Source organism: Vanessa cardui, chromosome 2, assembly GCF_905220365.1.
Source record: "Vanessa cardui chromosome 2, ilVanCard2.1, whole genome shotgun sequence".
NCBI classification, from domain to species: domain Eukaryota; kingdom Metazoa; phylum Arthropoda; class Insecta; order Lepidoptera; family Nymphalidae; genus Vanessa; species Vanessa cardui.
In genome coordinates, this window is record NC_061124.1 from 15,931,701 (window position 1) to 15,945,990 (window position 14,290).

The 14,290-nt window shown below is 31.3% G+C and overlaps 1 protein-coding gene across 4 annotated transcripts in view; it reads right to left on the reverse strand.

Annotated features, from left to right (window-relative positions):
• LOC124539097 (ichor) overlaps nt 1-14,290 on the reverse strand; it is a 44,190-nt gene that overhangs the window by 5,123 nt on the left and 24,777 nt on the right. For 3 of the 4 annotated variants that reach the window (XM_047116423.1, XM_047116428.1, XM_047116435.1), the window contains one exon: nt 9,457-9,501. The exons of the other annotated variant lie outside the window; for it this stretch is intronic. In XM_047116423.1, coding sequence (XP_046972379.1) covers nt 9,457-9,476 — 20 coding nt within the window. In that variant the 5' untranslated portion in view covers nt 9,477-9,501. The remainder of the gene's footprint in view (nt 1-9,456; nt 9,502-14,290) is intronic. 4 annotated transcript variants of the gene reach the window in all.

Consider the following 14,290-nt stretch of genomic DNA (forward strand, 5'->3'; position numbering starts at 1 on the left):
TCTTAAGTCCCAAGATTGGAGACCAACCTTGGAACGATGGAAGAAAGGGATACTATACTTCTTACAGTCTCAATGTTTTTGGGCGGTAGAATTATCATTGGAGGGCCATTTGTGAATATGCCTATATTATGTACTTAAAAATAATTACTATTTGATTTTCATTAAACTAATGCAGGCTTTTTACATATGCATCACAGATTGTATAGTTAGTTTATAACAACATTTATTCCTAGTTTTTTATATAGTGTCGATTACCAAATCTTTCAAAACTATATCTAATCATAACTCTGACGTTAGTATACAATGCACTATTCATTATATAATATAGTAAGCAATATTTTTTCGATACTATTATATAGACGTAACGATATAAAATAATTAATCTCTAAAGTATATCGAATCGTTTCAACTAATCATGGTTCATTTTGGGTATAAAAAAATCTATTGTCAAATAAACGTAAACCTTTCATTGTAATCGACGTTGCCCAGTCCAGTTTATTATGTGTAGTTGTAACACGCACACTGTCGCAATGCTAATGGCGGCACGCAATAATTTGCAATCTGTGTAAAAAATAAGTTCGCTTATAATAAAGATTTGTCTCGGCTTCCGAATCGGCCTTGGGGTGTTTTTCGTAAATCGTTCAGTTCGTAAAGGCGATTGCGCGGGTCGTTGGCCCGTGGCGAGTGACGAAATTGGAAAAAATTCAAATAGACCCGATTGCGTTCCAAACGTGACTGCAGTGAAAATTCGTTTAATCTTGAGAAAAATTTGTAAGCGTTTAATTGTTAATAACACGTCGCCTTCAACAGTCTGTAAATAAGCCACTGCTGTGCTAAGGCCTCTTCTCCCTTGAGGAGAAGGCTTTGGAACATATTATATTACGTTGTTCCAGTGCGGGTTGGTGTAATACATGTGGCAGAATTTCTAAGAAATTAGACACATGTAGGTTTAATCACGATATTTGCCTTCACCGACGAGCACAAGATAAATTATTAACACAAATTAAGCACATGAGTATTCAGTGGTGCTTGCCTGGTTTTGAACCCGTAATCAACGGTTAACAATAATATTTGCACACATTCCAACTACCGGGCCATTTGGGTTCTTGTTAATAATAATAATTTAATTAAATAACTCTCGTCCAACGTCTCGAATAACCTCTACGCAATAAAGATCTAGAATAAATCAAATAAAATCATCTTAGTCGACACGCATTGGTTTAAACTGTGGCCCGTTTATTAGTATTCCCATTATAAATATCATTGTTTACAATTCATCATGATATTTACTGTAATTAAAGGGATAGTTGGCACTTTGTTACGTGCTTTTGTTGAGAGAATTACTAATTTATATACGTATTCTTATGTGTTGTTAAATTTGTGATAGAATTCAGTATAACAATAGTTCAGAGCTTCGGGTTTAGTTGATATTATTTGAGTTAATAAAATTTCATCTAGACGACAATAGATATGATCGCCGATAAAGACAATGTGCGTTTCAGCCACCGTTCGAAATAATAAACAAAAGCGTTGTTTTGAAATTGTAACGGATATAAAATAATATAACTTATTTCAAAATCAATGCAATAAATTATTTAAGTATCAATTACTTTATTAATGACAGTTACAAATTATGGATTGACTTACTGAATAAATACTTGAATAGAAATTTTATTTGAAATGACAAGTTGGATGTAAAGACAAGCTTCTCTAACGCTGAAAACGTGCTGCGGGTTTATTCGATTTTTAAATATATCTCAGATCGAATTACAGTTCCATCAATCACAATTAATACAACATTCTTACAAACACACCAACACAAATAAACATAGAGATTTATGATATTGATATAACACATACATAACTCGCGTAAAACGTACGAATTTATCACGCGAAAATCATCAATTTCGTTAAATCAAACCATCCGTTATATTTTTAAATGTTCGCGTGCGAAACCGCGCCGGTGTTTGCTCGTCTCGATACAATCGGCTAAAACGCGTATTTCATCCGACGTCTATAGTAATCAATGATGATCCGAATTCGCGGGAAAGTCTTGATCACATTATCCGCTCTGATGGGCCTCGCCAGTGAAAGTGCTAGGCGCTAGGCGACAGCACACCTAGACTAAAAGACTAGATCACTTAACCCAGTTTTTTTAACTGACAGTAGACACAAAGAGCATAACGTATGTTTATAATTTGTAAATATTTAAGTTAAACGCATAAACGTAACGATAGTACGAATTTTTTTTTTAATAACGATAAGTTAAACGAGATTACTTTCACGTTGGTCTTGTTGGAGCTCAAGCAAAATTGATTTAAAACGTAAATAGAAAGCTAAATAAATACTTTTATAGTTGGAACGCGATGACTTCAAATTTATCTTAAAGCAGGCTACTCACATTCGTATGTAATACTAATATTAGTAATATTTAATATTACATTCGAACAAATTTGTTTGTATGGATTTAATGAATATGTTACAGAAATAGATTATAAACCTGAATAGTTCATTCGGTACACCTTCAAAATCCCATTCCTTCTCAAGCGAGCGAAGATGCGGACTAATACTATTAAACCTCTGAATCTGATTATAATGTATTGACAGCGGAAGCAAATTTAGGTTATTTTTGTAAAAATGCACATAATTGTGAAAAATACGCGACCAATCGATTATAATAAATCGATACATTAGCTCAAATGATTAAGTCAAATATTTTGCAACTTTCTGCTCATCGAATTTTAAACTGACATTTTATTCAAATATCTTTAGAAAAAAGTGAAATGTAATTGTAATGGACAAAAGTTGCTCCGTTTTATAAAAGGAGTCGAGTGATATTCTATCAGTGAGATTGGATTGAGAGGATGGTTGAAAATTTTAAAACGTACAAGATCACTTATAAGAATTATTTTCGATCCGCAAAAAGCAAACGTCAGATATTAATATTATAATATTCATTAAATTAAAAAATACATTAAATGTATGCGTAGTTTTTGGCACGTATCACAGCTGCATAGAGCAAGCTGCTGCTAACGTTTGTATGATTTTAGCATCTATCAGTTTATAAAATATATCCATACTGTGAGGACAGCTGTTAACCTATGACACATGACCGAATAAGTAGATTTTACGAAATGGCACGAGTTCCTTGTTTGATTTCAAAAGAATAATAATATTTTTATTTTTGTTTCATAACCGTGTAACCGTTTAAATACTTCGCATGATGTCTTAAGCTCTCGTTGAACTCTTTTATTAGTAAATCTGGAAATGACGCATCTTGGTACTAAATTTTACATTCAATATTTATTTCAATTGTTTTAAAACAATTATTAAGCTATTAATTATGCTATAATAACATTGTTTTGGTGAATATGATGATGATAATAATGCCTCGAAATTTAACAGAAACATTTTGGTACATTTTGCTAAATAAAACTTACGGTAACTACATTTTGAATAACGCGTAATTCTTATAGGGTATATTGTAATTTGAAATTGAAACAAAGATATCAATGTTGTGGAGTAACGTTTTAATTGGTTGCTGTCAAATGTCTTGATAAAAGATCATTAGGTTAGTTATTAAAAGTTAAACGGTAATTTATATCTTAAGTACGTAGTCCAATCTGTAACATCTCCCTAGCCTTGAGGTAGGTTAGCTTAGTTCTGTAGACATCAGCCGCCATTGTAGTGAATCAGCGCCGTGAAAATCGAAAACTTGATCGCACTCAAGCGACTTTCAATCTTATTGCTAACATCCAAGATCGAAAATTATTAGAGGCACTTACGACCTACCGTTTATGAGCTGACTTTACGCCACTGACACACTTCCGTGTGGGTACCGTTAGCTGGCCCTGTTCCGTTCACCCCTCTCTTTCACTCTCGTTTGCGTCGCGTACGTTTTATTTGCTATCTCGCTCATCAGGCGACAAATTTTCGATGCGGGCGCGAGTGTGGGTTGGCCCAAAAATTAAATTCGTGATAGGATTTTTTAAGAATTCGTTGGTGGGGTTGGCGCTGGCATATTGGTCATTGGGTCACGTGTCTTGAAGCCTTGTCGAAGAGTACAGACCACACAAGACATGAGATATCAATATTTATTATCACCTTTTCAGTTACTTTATGACGTATATAATTAAATGAAGATATTTAAATTGAATTAGCGGTTTCTTAAAGGAGAACAGATGAATGAAAATATTTAAATCCGTTAGCGAACACAACGCATTGTTAATGGAACACCAACCTCTTGTTATAGTTTATGTAAGAGAAATTGATAATCTCAGTACTAACTTATATTGTTATTTATTAACTAATATAATCATTCAGCATATTTCCGGTCTACTATTTCTCACAGTGTATTTGTGTTTAATTCGTACTACTTGTTTTATCTTGATAAGAAGTCTATGTCCGTCGGCAAGTATCAAGATCTTCAAAAGCTTAATTTCTCATAGAATTATACAAGCTATGAAGCGTGTACTGAATTTTATGAACACATATTACAGGTTAAAAGTTGCCTTTACATAAACAAATGAAATAAATTTATTTTAAATTTACTAATTAAACGCAAGTATGCGTAAAATATAACACCTTTATCTTAAAAAAAAAAACTGAGATTCAATGTTACATACTTACTACCTGCTGGAAAAATATAGCAAATAATATATTGATTCAGATACTAAATGAATATTGTTTAAATTAATGTCATTGTTTATTATCAGCGTATATTTCAAGACTTTTTCAGCAATGTATTGATTATTAACTATATTTATAGTTCAACTATGTTAATTAAATATTTCATTCAAACGTGTGAGTATTTGTATAACTGTTAAATAAAAGTTGGAACAAGTTTTTCATCTAATTATAATGTTTATATATCAAATACCTAGCTTTTAACGGGACATCATGACTATTCAAAGATAACAAATATAATATTATTAATATTGTTATATAGACGGTTTAGTTAACGTCACTTATATTTGAATCGGCAATTTTCCAGCCTGGTTGTGTTTGCACTCCCGTGCCGTAGCACGTAAAGCATTGAAAGTGAATCGAGAGGGCACTAGTGTTTGCGCGCATATATGTGAACTTTAAGTACTAACTGAGAATCTGACTGATATCGGTCACAAGATCATATTTAGTCGGCATACAAAAAGCTGTTTCAATTTTATAATAAACGAAATCTATACAAATTTTATAAATGGGAAAGTAACCCTGTCTGTGTCTCTGTCGCTCTTTCAGGACCAATCTGCTGAACTGAACTTGATGAAATTTGGTATGAAGCAAACTGGAACTCCAAGAAAGAACATTGGGCTAATTTGACAAATGACAACCAACGCCTTTAAATGCAAGCGAAGCCCCGGCCAACTACTAGTGTACTATTAATATAATATATGATTCACTGATAAATATACTTATATCTTTGATAACAAAAAAGTCCTTTACGGTGAGCTAGCGGTAACAGCCACACACGGAGTAATTAATGTTGTTTGTTTATCTGCTTGCGCGCATAACCGTGAAATCTATTATTATTGAAGTTATTTAGATCGAAAAACATATGAAATATTATAAAAATAATATTAACCTAAGCGAAGTTAAAGTAAAATAAAATACAGTACCTCGTCGTCCCAATCCAATTCATCACAAATCAAAATATAAGAGCACAAAATGAAAAACAAAATTCCATCTTTCACAACGCACAACGTGACCGCACAGAAACTTGACACCAAATGGAAGATCTATCATTTAACATTACCTGTAAACTAATTCTAAAAACAAAACAATACATTTCGAACCAAAACTGTAAAAATTCAAAATAAATCAAAGGAATTTCACCTTAATGGTGACAGCTGTAAGGTTGATATGGTTTGCGAAAACCGCTCATGACAAAAAGGCGGTATCTATGATCCTAATTGCCTAATAAAGTCGGCATAACTACATGTACCGTTATGGGCCTAAAATAATATTTAGGGTTTATTGCAGTGTATATAATTTAGTTTCAGTTATTACCGTAAGTTTACAATTTTAAAATGATTTTTGACCAGTCGGCTCAGTTGTTAAACACCTGAATTTTAGCAGATGATAGCGGGTTCATACCTTTTTATTCAACTAGCGGTAAACAATAATAATGTAATACATTTCGTGAAATTACTTCATCAGAACTGGAAGCGTGATGAAATAAGCCAAAAACCATCCCAAAGGATCAGGTCAGAAGAGGAGACTACATTGGAGAACATGTTATAGTTATTGCTATACTTTATTTAATGGTATATGAACCAAAAGTAAAGTCCTTATATCTTGCCGAACCCCTCAGGCGCTAAGTATCGATATTTAATGAATTTAATAAAATAATATCCGATTATTCGCTAAGTGAGGTATGACCGTTGCAAACACAGTTTTTAAAATAACCTTTAAAGTTTATTTTAAACACGCATCACGTGAAATTTAATGGACGGATTATTCATGAACTCGGCGCAGTAGTGGCTTATAATTTTGGACAATATGTAGGATATTATCTTTATTGCTAAATATGAAATTTATTTACGAGTTATTTTTAAAAATCTGCTCATCAATTTTTCAAATATGTGAAGCTTCTAAATTTAAATTACCCGACATATACATTAGTACACGGTTTAATTTTATTTAAAATTAATAAATAAATAAAGTTATTTCAAAGAAATAATTAAGTAAATAAAAATTGCTCCATATACTGTTAAAAAATAAATTCAAATCACATTTATCGTGTACTAAAATAAATATTTAAATACAAACAATACTGTTTTGTTTCATTTATATAACAGTAAACTATTTACACGTTTATCTCAGACTACCTTAAAGTTCTAAGTGACAATGGTGTCGGCGTTTTAATACAGAAAACATCACTTTTATAACTCCTAAAGATAATTTGCATAAAGCCGCCTGAAGTAATTGAAGAACAAAAGGCCTCGGCTTCTGTGATCCTTGTAATTGTTCAAAGCAAACAATCGCGGTACCGTTATCAACGGGTTTGGGGAGACGTGATCGTAAGTCATAAGTACGTAAGATCTGGAGTGAGTTCCGAAAACTAAACGAAACGTTTCATTCGAATGTTATTATTATTATTATTATTATATTATACACAATAAATGCATCTAAACTAGAATTGGTATTATTTGACATGTTTATATAGATGAATATGTACATATTGCGTATTTTTTATTGTATCAAAATTAAATTGTATATTATTTTATTTTGTTTTTTATTAATTAAAAATGATTTAGATACTGCAAAGAGAGTTTTAATGTTTTTATTAATAAATGAATTATTAATGAATTTGTTCTGCTTTCTTTCCAATGTCGATATCTAAATTATGATATGTGATAAAAACCCGTTATGTTTCTATATCTTGTTTGTCTCAGGATACGAATTGTTGATTTTTACTGCCATCAATAAGTAGCTATAATGCTATAAGCATTTAATAAAAAAATGGCATTATCTCAATGCATAATCTCAAAATTGGAAGTCTAAAAATATTTATAAAAAAGTAAGAAAGCGATGTTTAGTAAAATTGTTCGAATTACACGCGTAGAATCCTGCAGAACACATGTTGCAGTATCTACACAATACTTTCTAAGCTTATTGTAATATTAATAATGATATTCAATTCAACGATTAAATCGATCATTAACGTAATAAAATCCTACCGATTTCATTAAATAAGTAATTTAATGATTAATCTCGTAAGACTTTACCACCGACGCAGGACTACACATAACGTAACTAACAAAAATAGTTCTTTAAGTATCTTTCACAACCATTTAAAACGAATACTTGTATGTATCAGTGACTTATAACTTGACAATACATTGCTCTTATAATTTGTTCTCAATAAAAAATACTTGATATTTTAAAATGTCATAAGCTATATTTTTCAGCGCGACAATGTACTCTCTAATTGAAACCCCTGCATGCACGAACGTGCATCAAAATGCAAATAAGCTCAACACATTCTCACAACGACCTTGGGACCTCATTTACATAAAATAAACATTATTTATTGTTACCGGAACATTTGTAAAGGATAGTAAAACAATTAAATGTGTCAAAGACGAATATATCATACGTTAAGTTATATTCGTTTCTGTTCATTTTGGAAACGTTGCATTTTATTAAGCAATACATCAGTAGCACAGTTCTGTTGTAATCTATTGCAGGCTCTATAACTCTTAATAAATAAACACTTTATAGTAGTAGTAGTATAGTAAGCTATTTGTTATGTATTAGTACGAACTTGTGTTATACGTGCATATTAAATTTATTGCTATATACTATTTATGTATTGTTAAGTTATTAATAGAATGTTCAACTTAGCGTTTTAATAATTATTTCCATAATTACAATTTTTATTATAACTGTTTGATTACAAGATTTACATATTAATATTATGTAATATGAAGGTAAATTAAAGTTTGTGATGTCAAGTAGAAATGTTACGAAATCAATTGTAATACTAAAAACCAAAGTCTAAAAAAATAATAAAGTACTCCCACAAAAAAATCATTACCAAATGCACAATGCTCAAAAAAGCGGCTCCGTGAGCGGTCATTGTCCTTTTTTACGGGATAGCCCGGGAACTAACGGGACGGGTTGTCGACCCCTGGCTTGACCTTGGGAATCCTCCGAGGAATGAGAAATGAGATAACTTTAAGTTTTTACCTTCAAAAAGGTAACGCGCTTTTAAATGTTATGATAAGCTATTGATATTCGACGCATAATCATTTTCATTTATACATTGCAGTCAGTTGACGTGATTAATTAATCGTATTAAAAAAAGGGATGGTTTATTGACCCCTTACGATAGTGAGATAGTATGAACCGGTCATAAATAGTATTGTTATTAAATAGCTTATGTACGTATGACAATACTATGATTGACTTTTTTGTATTTCAATTATAATACCTAATATATTTTCATTTTAATATAATAGTATTGTTCATGTAAAGACGTAAGATATATATTATGTATCGACAAATGTAATCAGACAAGCGTCGTTGGTAGCAATCACTATCCTCTATATAAATTGGCGCTTGAAATAATAAACATTCCTTACACCGTCAATGCACTGGGACTAAGATAAGATGTTATGTACCTCGTACCTGTTACACTGGCTGACTCATTTTTCAAACGAAAACGGTACCAAGTATTGTTCTTGAGTGTAAATAGACAATAAAAACTGACCCTTAAATAAATCACTTATCAATTCTATCAATGAGTAGTCAACAACAGGTTCTTAGATGTCATGTCCCTTATGACTATTATCCTGGCTTACCTCACGATAGCTGATGAAGCGGTACCCTTCGAATGATCATAGAAAATATCAACTTAATCGATTTATTTGTAAATATGTATTAACAGTAGAAACAAATGAATGTGAGGTAGCACGCGTATAATATTATATACATATATAATAATAGAGTTCTGACCTTATATTATTTTCCGGCATTGCTCCCGCCTCGAGAGTTTTGTACCTTGAAATAAAATGCCAAATGTTTTCATTATAGAAATTTTGAAAAGTACAATTATATTTTTTAAAGTTTTTTTTAATTCTAAGTATAGAGAATCTCCTTATACTGAATTCTAATTATCATCAATGTAAGTTCAATTGACGAATTGAGATGCAGATTGAAATATACATATTTAATATTTATAAAATTCTAATTGGCGATTCATACAAGGTATATAATTTTTATACAGAGTAGATCCCAATACAAAATATATTATTATTGAATTATCTAACTTCAACTACTGAGTTTCCTGCCGGTTCTTCTCGGTAGAATCTACTTTCCGAACCGGTGGTAGTTTCACTTGATTGTAAAATGACTTCAATTCAAAAGTACTTGCAGGACCCTACTTGAATAAAGTTTATTTTGATTTTGATTTTTTGATTTCAACACTTTAAATAATGGCTATCGAAGTGTCTAAGGACTGTTTGTGTCCCAGTGAAATGAATCGCGTACTACATACACCTCGTCTGTAAGTAAAATTAGAACTAAACTTTTACTTATACATACGTTTATTAAGTTTGACATTATATTGATAATAAGCGGACACACAGTGTCATTAAACGTAAGTATATCATACACTCTCACTTAGTAAATAGAAAATTCAAAACGACATCCTTATTTCAGGGCGATAAGGTTCAAAATTGACCAACGTTGTAAATTGTAGCCCAGCTTTGTGAGTTGACAACTTTTATATATCGCACTCGGTCGCTAATACGATTTTCTTTTCGCTCGCTTTTCTACGCGTTTTTGAGTAAACAGTTTTGCTCTTTTTGTAGGAATGAGTTTCACTTTATATATTGCTTAGCACTTTTTTATTTATTTATTTAATAAGGCAGGCTGCAAATGGGCCACCTGATGGTAAGTGATTATAAACCCCCATAGACACTATAAAAACTTTGAACCATCCATTATCAATTTGCTGGCCTTAGGAACCAAGATGTCATCCCCTCTTATGCCGGTGAAGTATCAGACGAGTGGGGAGTAAACTTACCATCAATTAAGAGACATAAACTGTTGATCTACCGTCTAAAAATTTCTTACATTCTTTAATTCGTCAACTAAATATCTAATACATGTTTTAACTATTTTTCGCCTTTATTTCGAATATTAATGATCGATGGCATAAAAAAAAACAATGTGTGTACGGATGAAGATAAAGAATGAAAAACAAAGTAACAGTAAATATGAAGTTCAGAAGAAATAAACGTGATATTAAACTTCGTATGCACAGATTTAAGGGTGTGGTTTTTTATTTTACTTTTAATAAAAGAGTTCAATGTTTAAATATTGAATAAATGAACTGAATCAAATAAGATTTGTATTAAAGAGGTCCTAATTATGAAAAGTGACTGAATCTTTGTTGATAGAAAAACTGGACGAATTTTCTATAGCTCGCATTCACTTTGAATGGGATGCAGCAATGTAAGCTGACCAACGAGTAAGTAAATCTCTACTTGTATTGAGAAACGTGTCGAATTTATCTCAAACGCTTGAGTAGCGAAGCAATAAAGATGGGCCGATAAAATGCCGAGAGTGTGCCGATTGCGGGCCGACATTATTTCGATCTATTTCTAGATATGTCGCTCTATATTTTATCTTAAATCAAATTAAGCTATCTTAATATTAAATTCAACAAATTTTAACAATATTTCTAGATATTTTATATTATTATTTAATATACTAACCTCATAACTATAGTGATGTTTTGGTTATTGTTTGATATATGTATGTACGTAAAAAGTCAACATAACTATTTTATGTTTGTTTGTTCGAAGTTTAAAAAATTGTTTTGGATAAGTGAAGCTTCATTTTTAATGATGGATGAGTTTGATTAATAAGGCTTCGTTAGTTAAATTATGTTATAATTATTATCAATTCAATTTTATCAGTGAAAAGTCCTTATTCAAACTTGGGATACCAATTATCACTACTCTATAAACAAACATAAAATATATGTGATCCAGTTTGAAGGGTAAATGAACCAGTTTAATTACACAATTACATTTGTCTGCTAATTGATGGTAGAAAGAATGCTTCCTTATTATTAGTCTTATAGCATCCTAATTAGTACATTCCAATTTAATACAGTAATACGTACTATAAGATTGTTAAGACGGAGGTTCGCTATACCAATAGGTCAATCAAGCACATCTATGTAGAATGTAAGGTAAATACTAAGACATTAAATAAATTATACTATTTAAGCCAAGTTATTATAACAAATTTACTAAATAATATTTAAATTATAGATTTTCATTTGATTTATTAAGCACTCATCACAAAACGTCCAGACGGATTACCCGTCCATCAATTCAGGCCAAAAATAAAGTTGTTATCTTTTTATGTGGGACGGAGGCTGGGCCGAGTTGAGATGTGATCTTTCATCCTCATAGACTAATTACCGTCGGAGCGGTCACTGGGTCGAGATACAGCAACCTTAATTTTTATATTAACAAGCCATATATCTTCATCCGTGAGAATTGAATGTAGTTGTGAAATATCCTACAGGCTGACACATAGTACGAAAATAAATAAGGGAACGTATTCATTTTGATTGTCTTTTTAATTTGATAATGTAATACTACTGTGATTCGCTTATATAGAAACAGTTTTCCTGATTGAATATGAATGAATATACACATATAAATCATAAGTTTTATATAATCATTTACATCTTATTTAATTTAATAATCTAAACGTATTTATAGCTAGCCTAATTCTTTTTTCATTTAATAGTATAATTGGCATTTACGTTAAATAATTAACATTAAATTTACTTAAATAAATAAATTAATATTTGTCAAACACATATTTATAAATAAACCACTGCATTTTTTATATATATTGTATTTAGCATCTACATACACGTGTTATTCTAAACGCTAACAGCAATCGCTAAACACGCCAGTAAATAAATTCTACTAAACCAAGGGCTGTAAACGAAGAACAAGAGTTCTAGCAATTTTGCACTCTTGAGAATTTCATGACGAAAAGTTTAATAATTTTATTGGTTCGTATTTAAAGGACTTAAAATCTATAACAGAAATAAAATTACTCGACTATAACAGTTAAAATTAAACAAAATATATACACACGTCTGTATAATTGTATTGAAACATTCTTATGTACCGCGGCAAATGTCTGTCAGACTGGATTCTGGGTCAACTTTGTCTTAAGAGGGGCTTTTAGTTAAGAGCTTCCTGCTTTATAGCCAACATTAGTACAACAGGGAAAGGCAGATAGTGCGACCCAGTATTGTATACATTCTGTACTTGCGTATTAAACAATATATTATATTGAGCGAGCTTGTGGACGGTAGATGTACACTGTCAAAGCGTCCGTTATTACCAATGAATTGTGTTTTATTTCGTTTTTTAACTTAACTTCGTAATGTTAAATGGATAATTTAAATCAATGATAAGTTGAAATGAAATTTGTTTATTTTCTTTTCATTGACATCCCTATTAGACCCATATATATGTACCTGAACATATAGGTCATATAAAGTAGGTATACTTTAACATGTCTGAGTAATTATAATTACAATAATTATAATCTCTTTATACTTACAGCTTAGTAACTAAAGTCATAAACAAAAAAATAATTAAAAAATCAAGCATTAATTACGATCTGTGTATATAAGAGAGTCAGGATGACAACACATGAAACGGTTTCTGTGAATTATTTCGACTTCGCCCCTTTGTTGCGAGAAACGTACCAACTGATTAATCTTCAGTTTTCAAATGCTGAATAAAGTGAACATATACTAATTCGTCTTTTACTCGAATACTCATTTGTCTATTACGTGAGCAGCTGTCACCGACCAAAAGCAATTCATATAAAAGTCGAGCCAGTTAATGACATGAAACACCGTTTCAGTAACAAGATATAATTTAACCCGCCATTAAACTATCCGCAAACAAAACAATTATCATCCGATACAGATGAATACGAGATAATCGTGAGAACAATGTTGAAATACAACAATTACGTTGGTAATGAAGTGCTATCGCTAACGGTGAGTGCGCGAAATGGTGGTAGCTTGGTGAGCGGTTACCGTTACCGCGACAGATAAACCAAAGGTCGGCCTGCTCGAGATTAACAGGCTCGTATCATATATAATTAATTTAACATTTACTGTCGTACGAAGGGAAAATACTTGTAACGGAAATTATTATTAAAGCAACATAATTTTGCATATACATGAGATATCGGCTTCGCTCGTTCGGACGTCTGATAACGTTACCAAAGTTGGACAAGCTAGAATATTATTTTATATGAATAAATAATAAATTAATATTGGACACAAGGCACATAGGGAACTAATGAATTTATTCTACATCGACTCGGTCCTAAATCGAACCCGGGACCTCAGAGTGGCGTACCCATGAAAACCGGTGTACACACTACTCGACTACGGAGATCGTCATTCTATATAAATTCATTATATTCGGTATTTAAACTGCAACTGATCGCTTTATACAATGTTTATTTTATGTTGCAAGCATATTTTATATCTAGTGATAGCTGCTATGCCGAATTTAATATGATATTATTAGTTATTTAAGCTGCGATCCATTATTTATCAGAATATTATAAGTAGCTTGGGCTACACGGAAACAGATATAGACAAATAGACTACTCAAGCCCTTTGTGCGAAGCGGTAACTGGAAAATTAATAAATACATATATTTAAATAATTGTTTACAAATTAAGAAATAATTCTGATAAGATACTTGTTTCTTTATAGTAA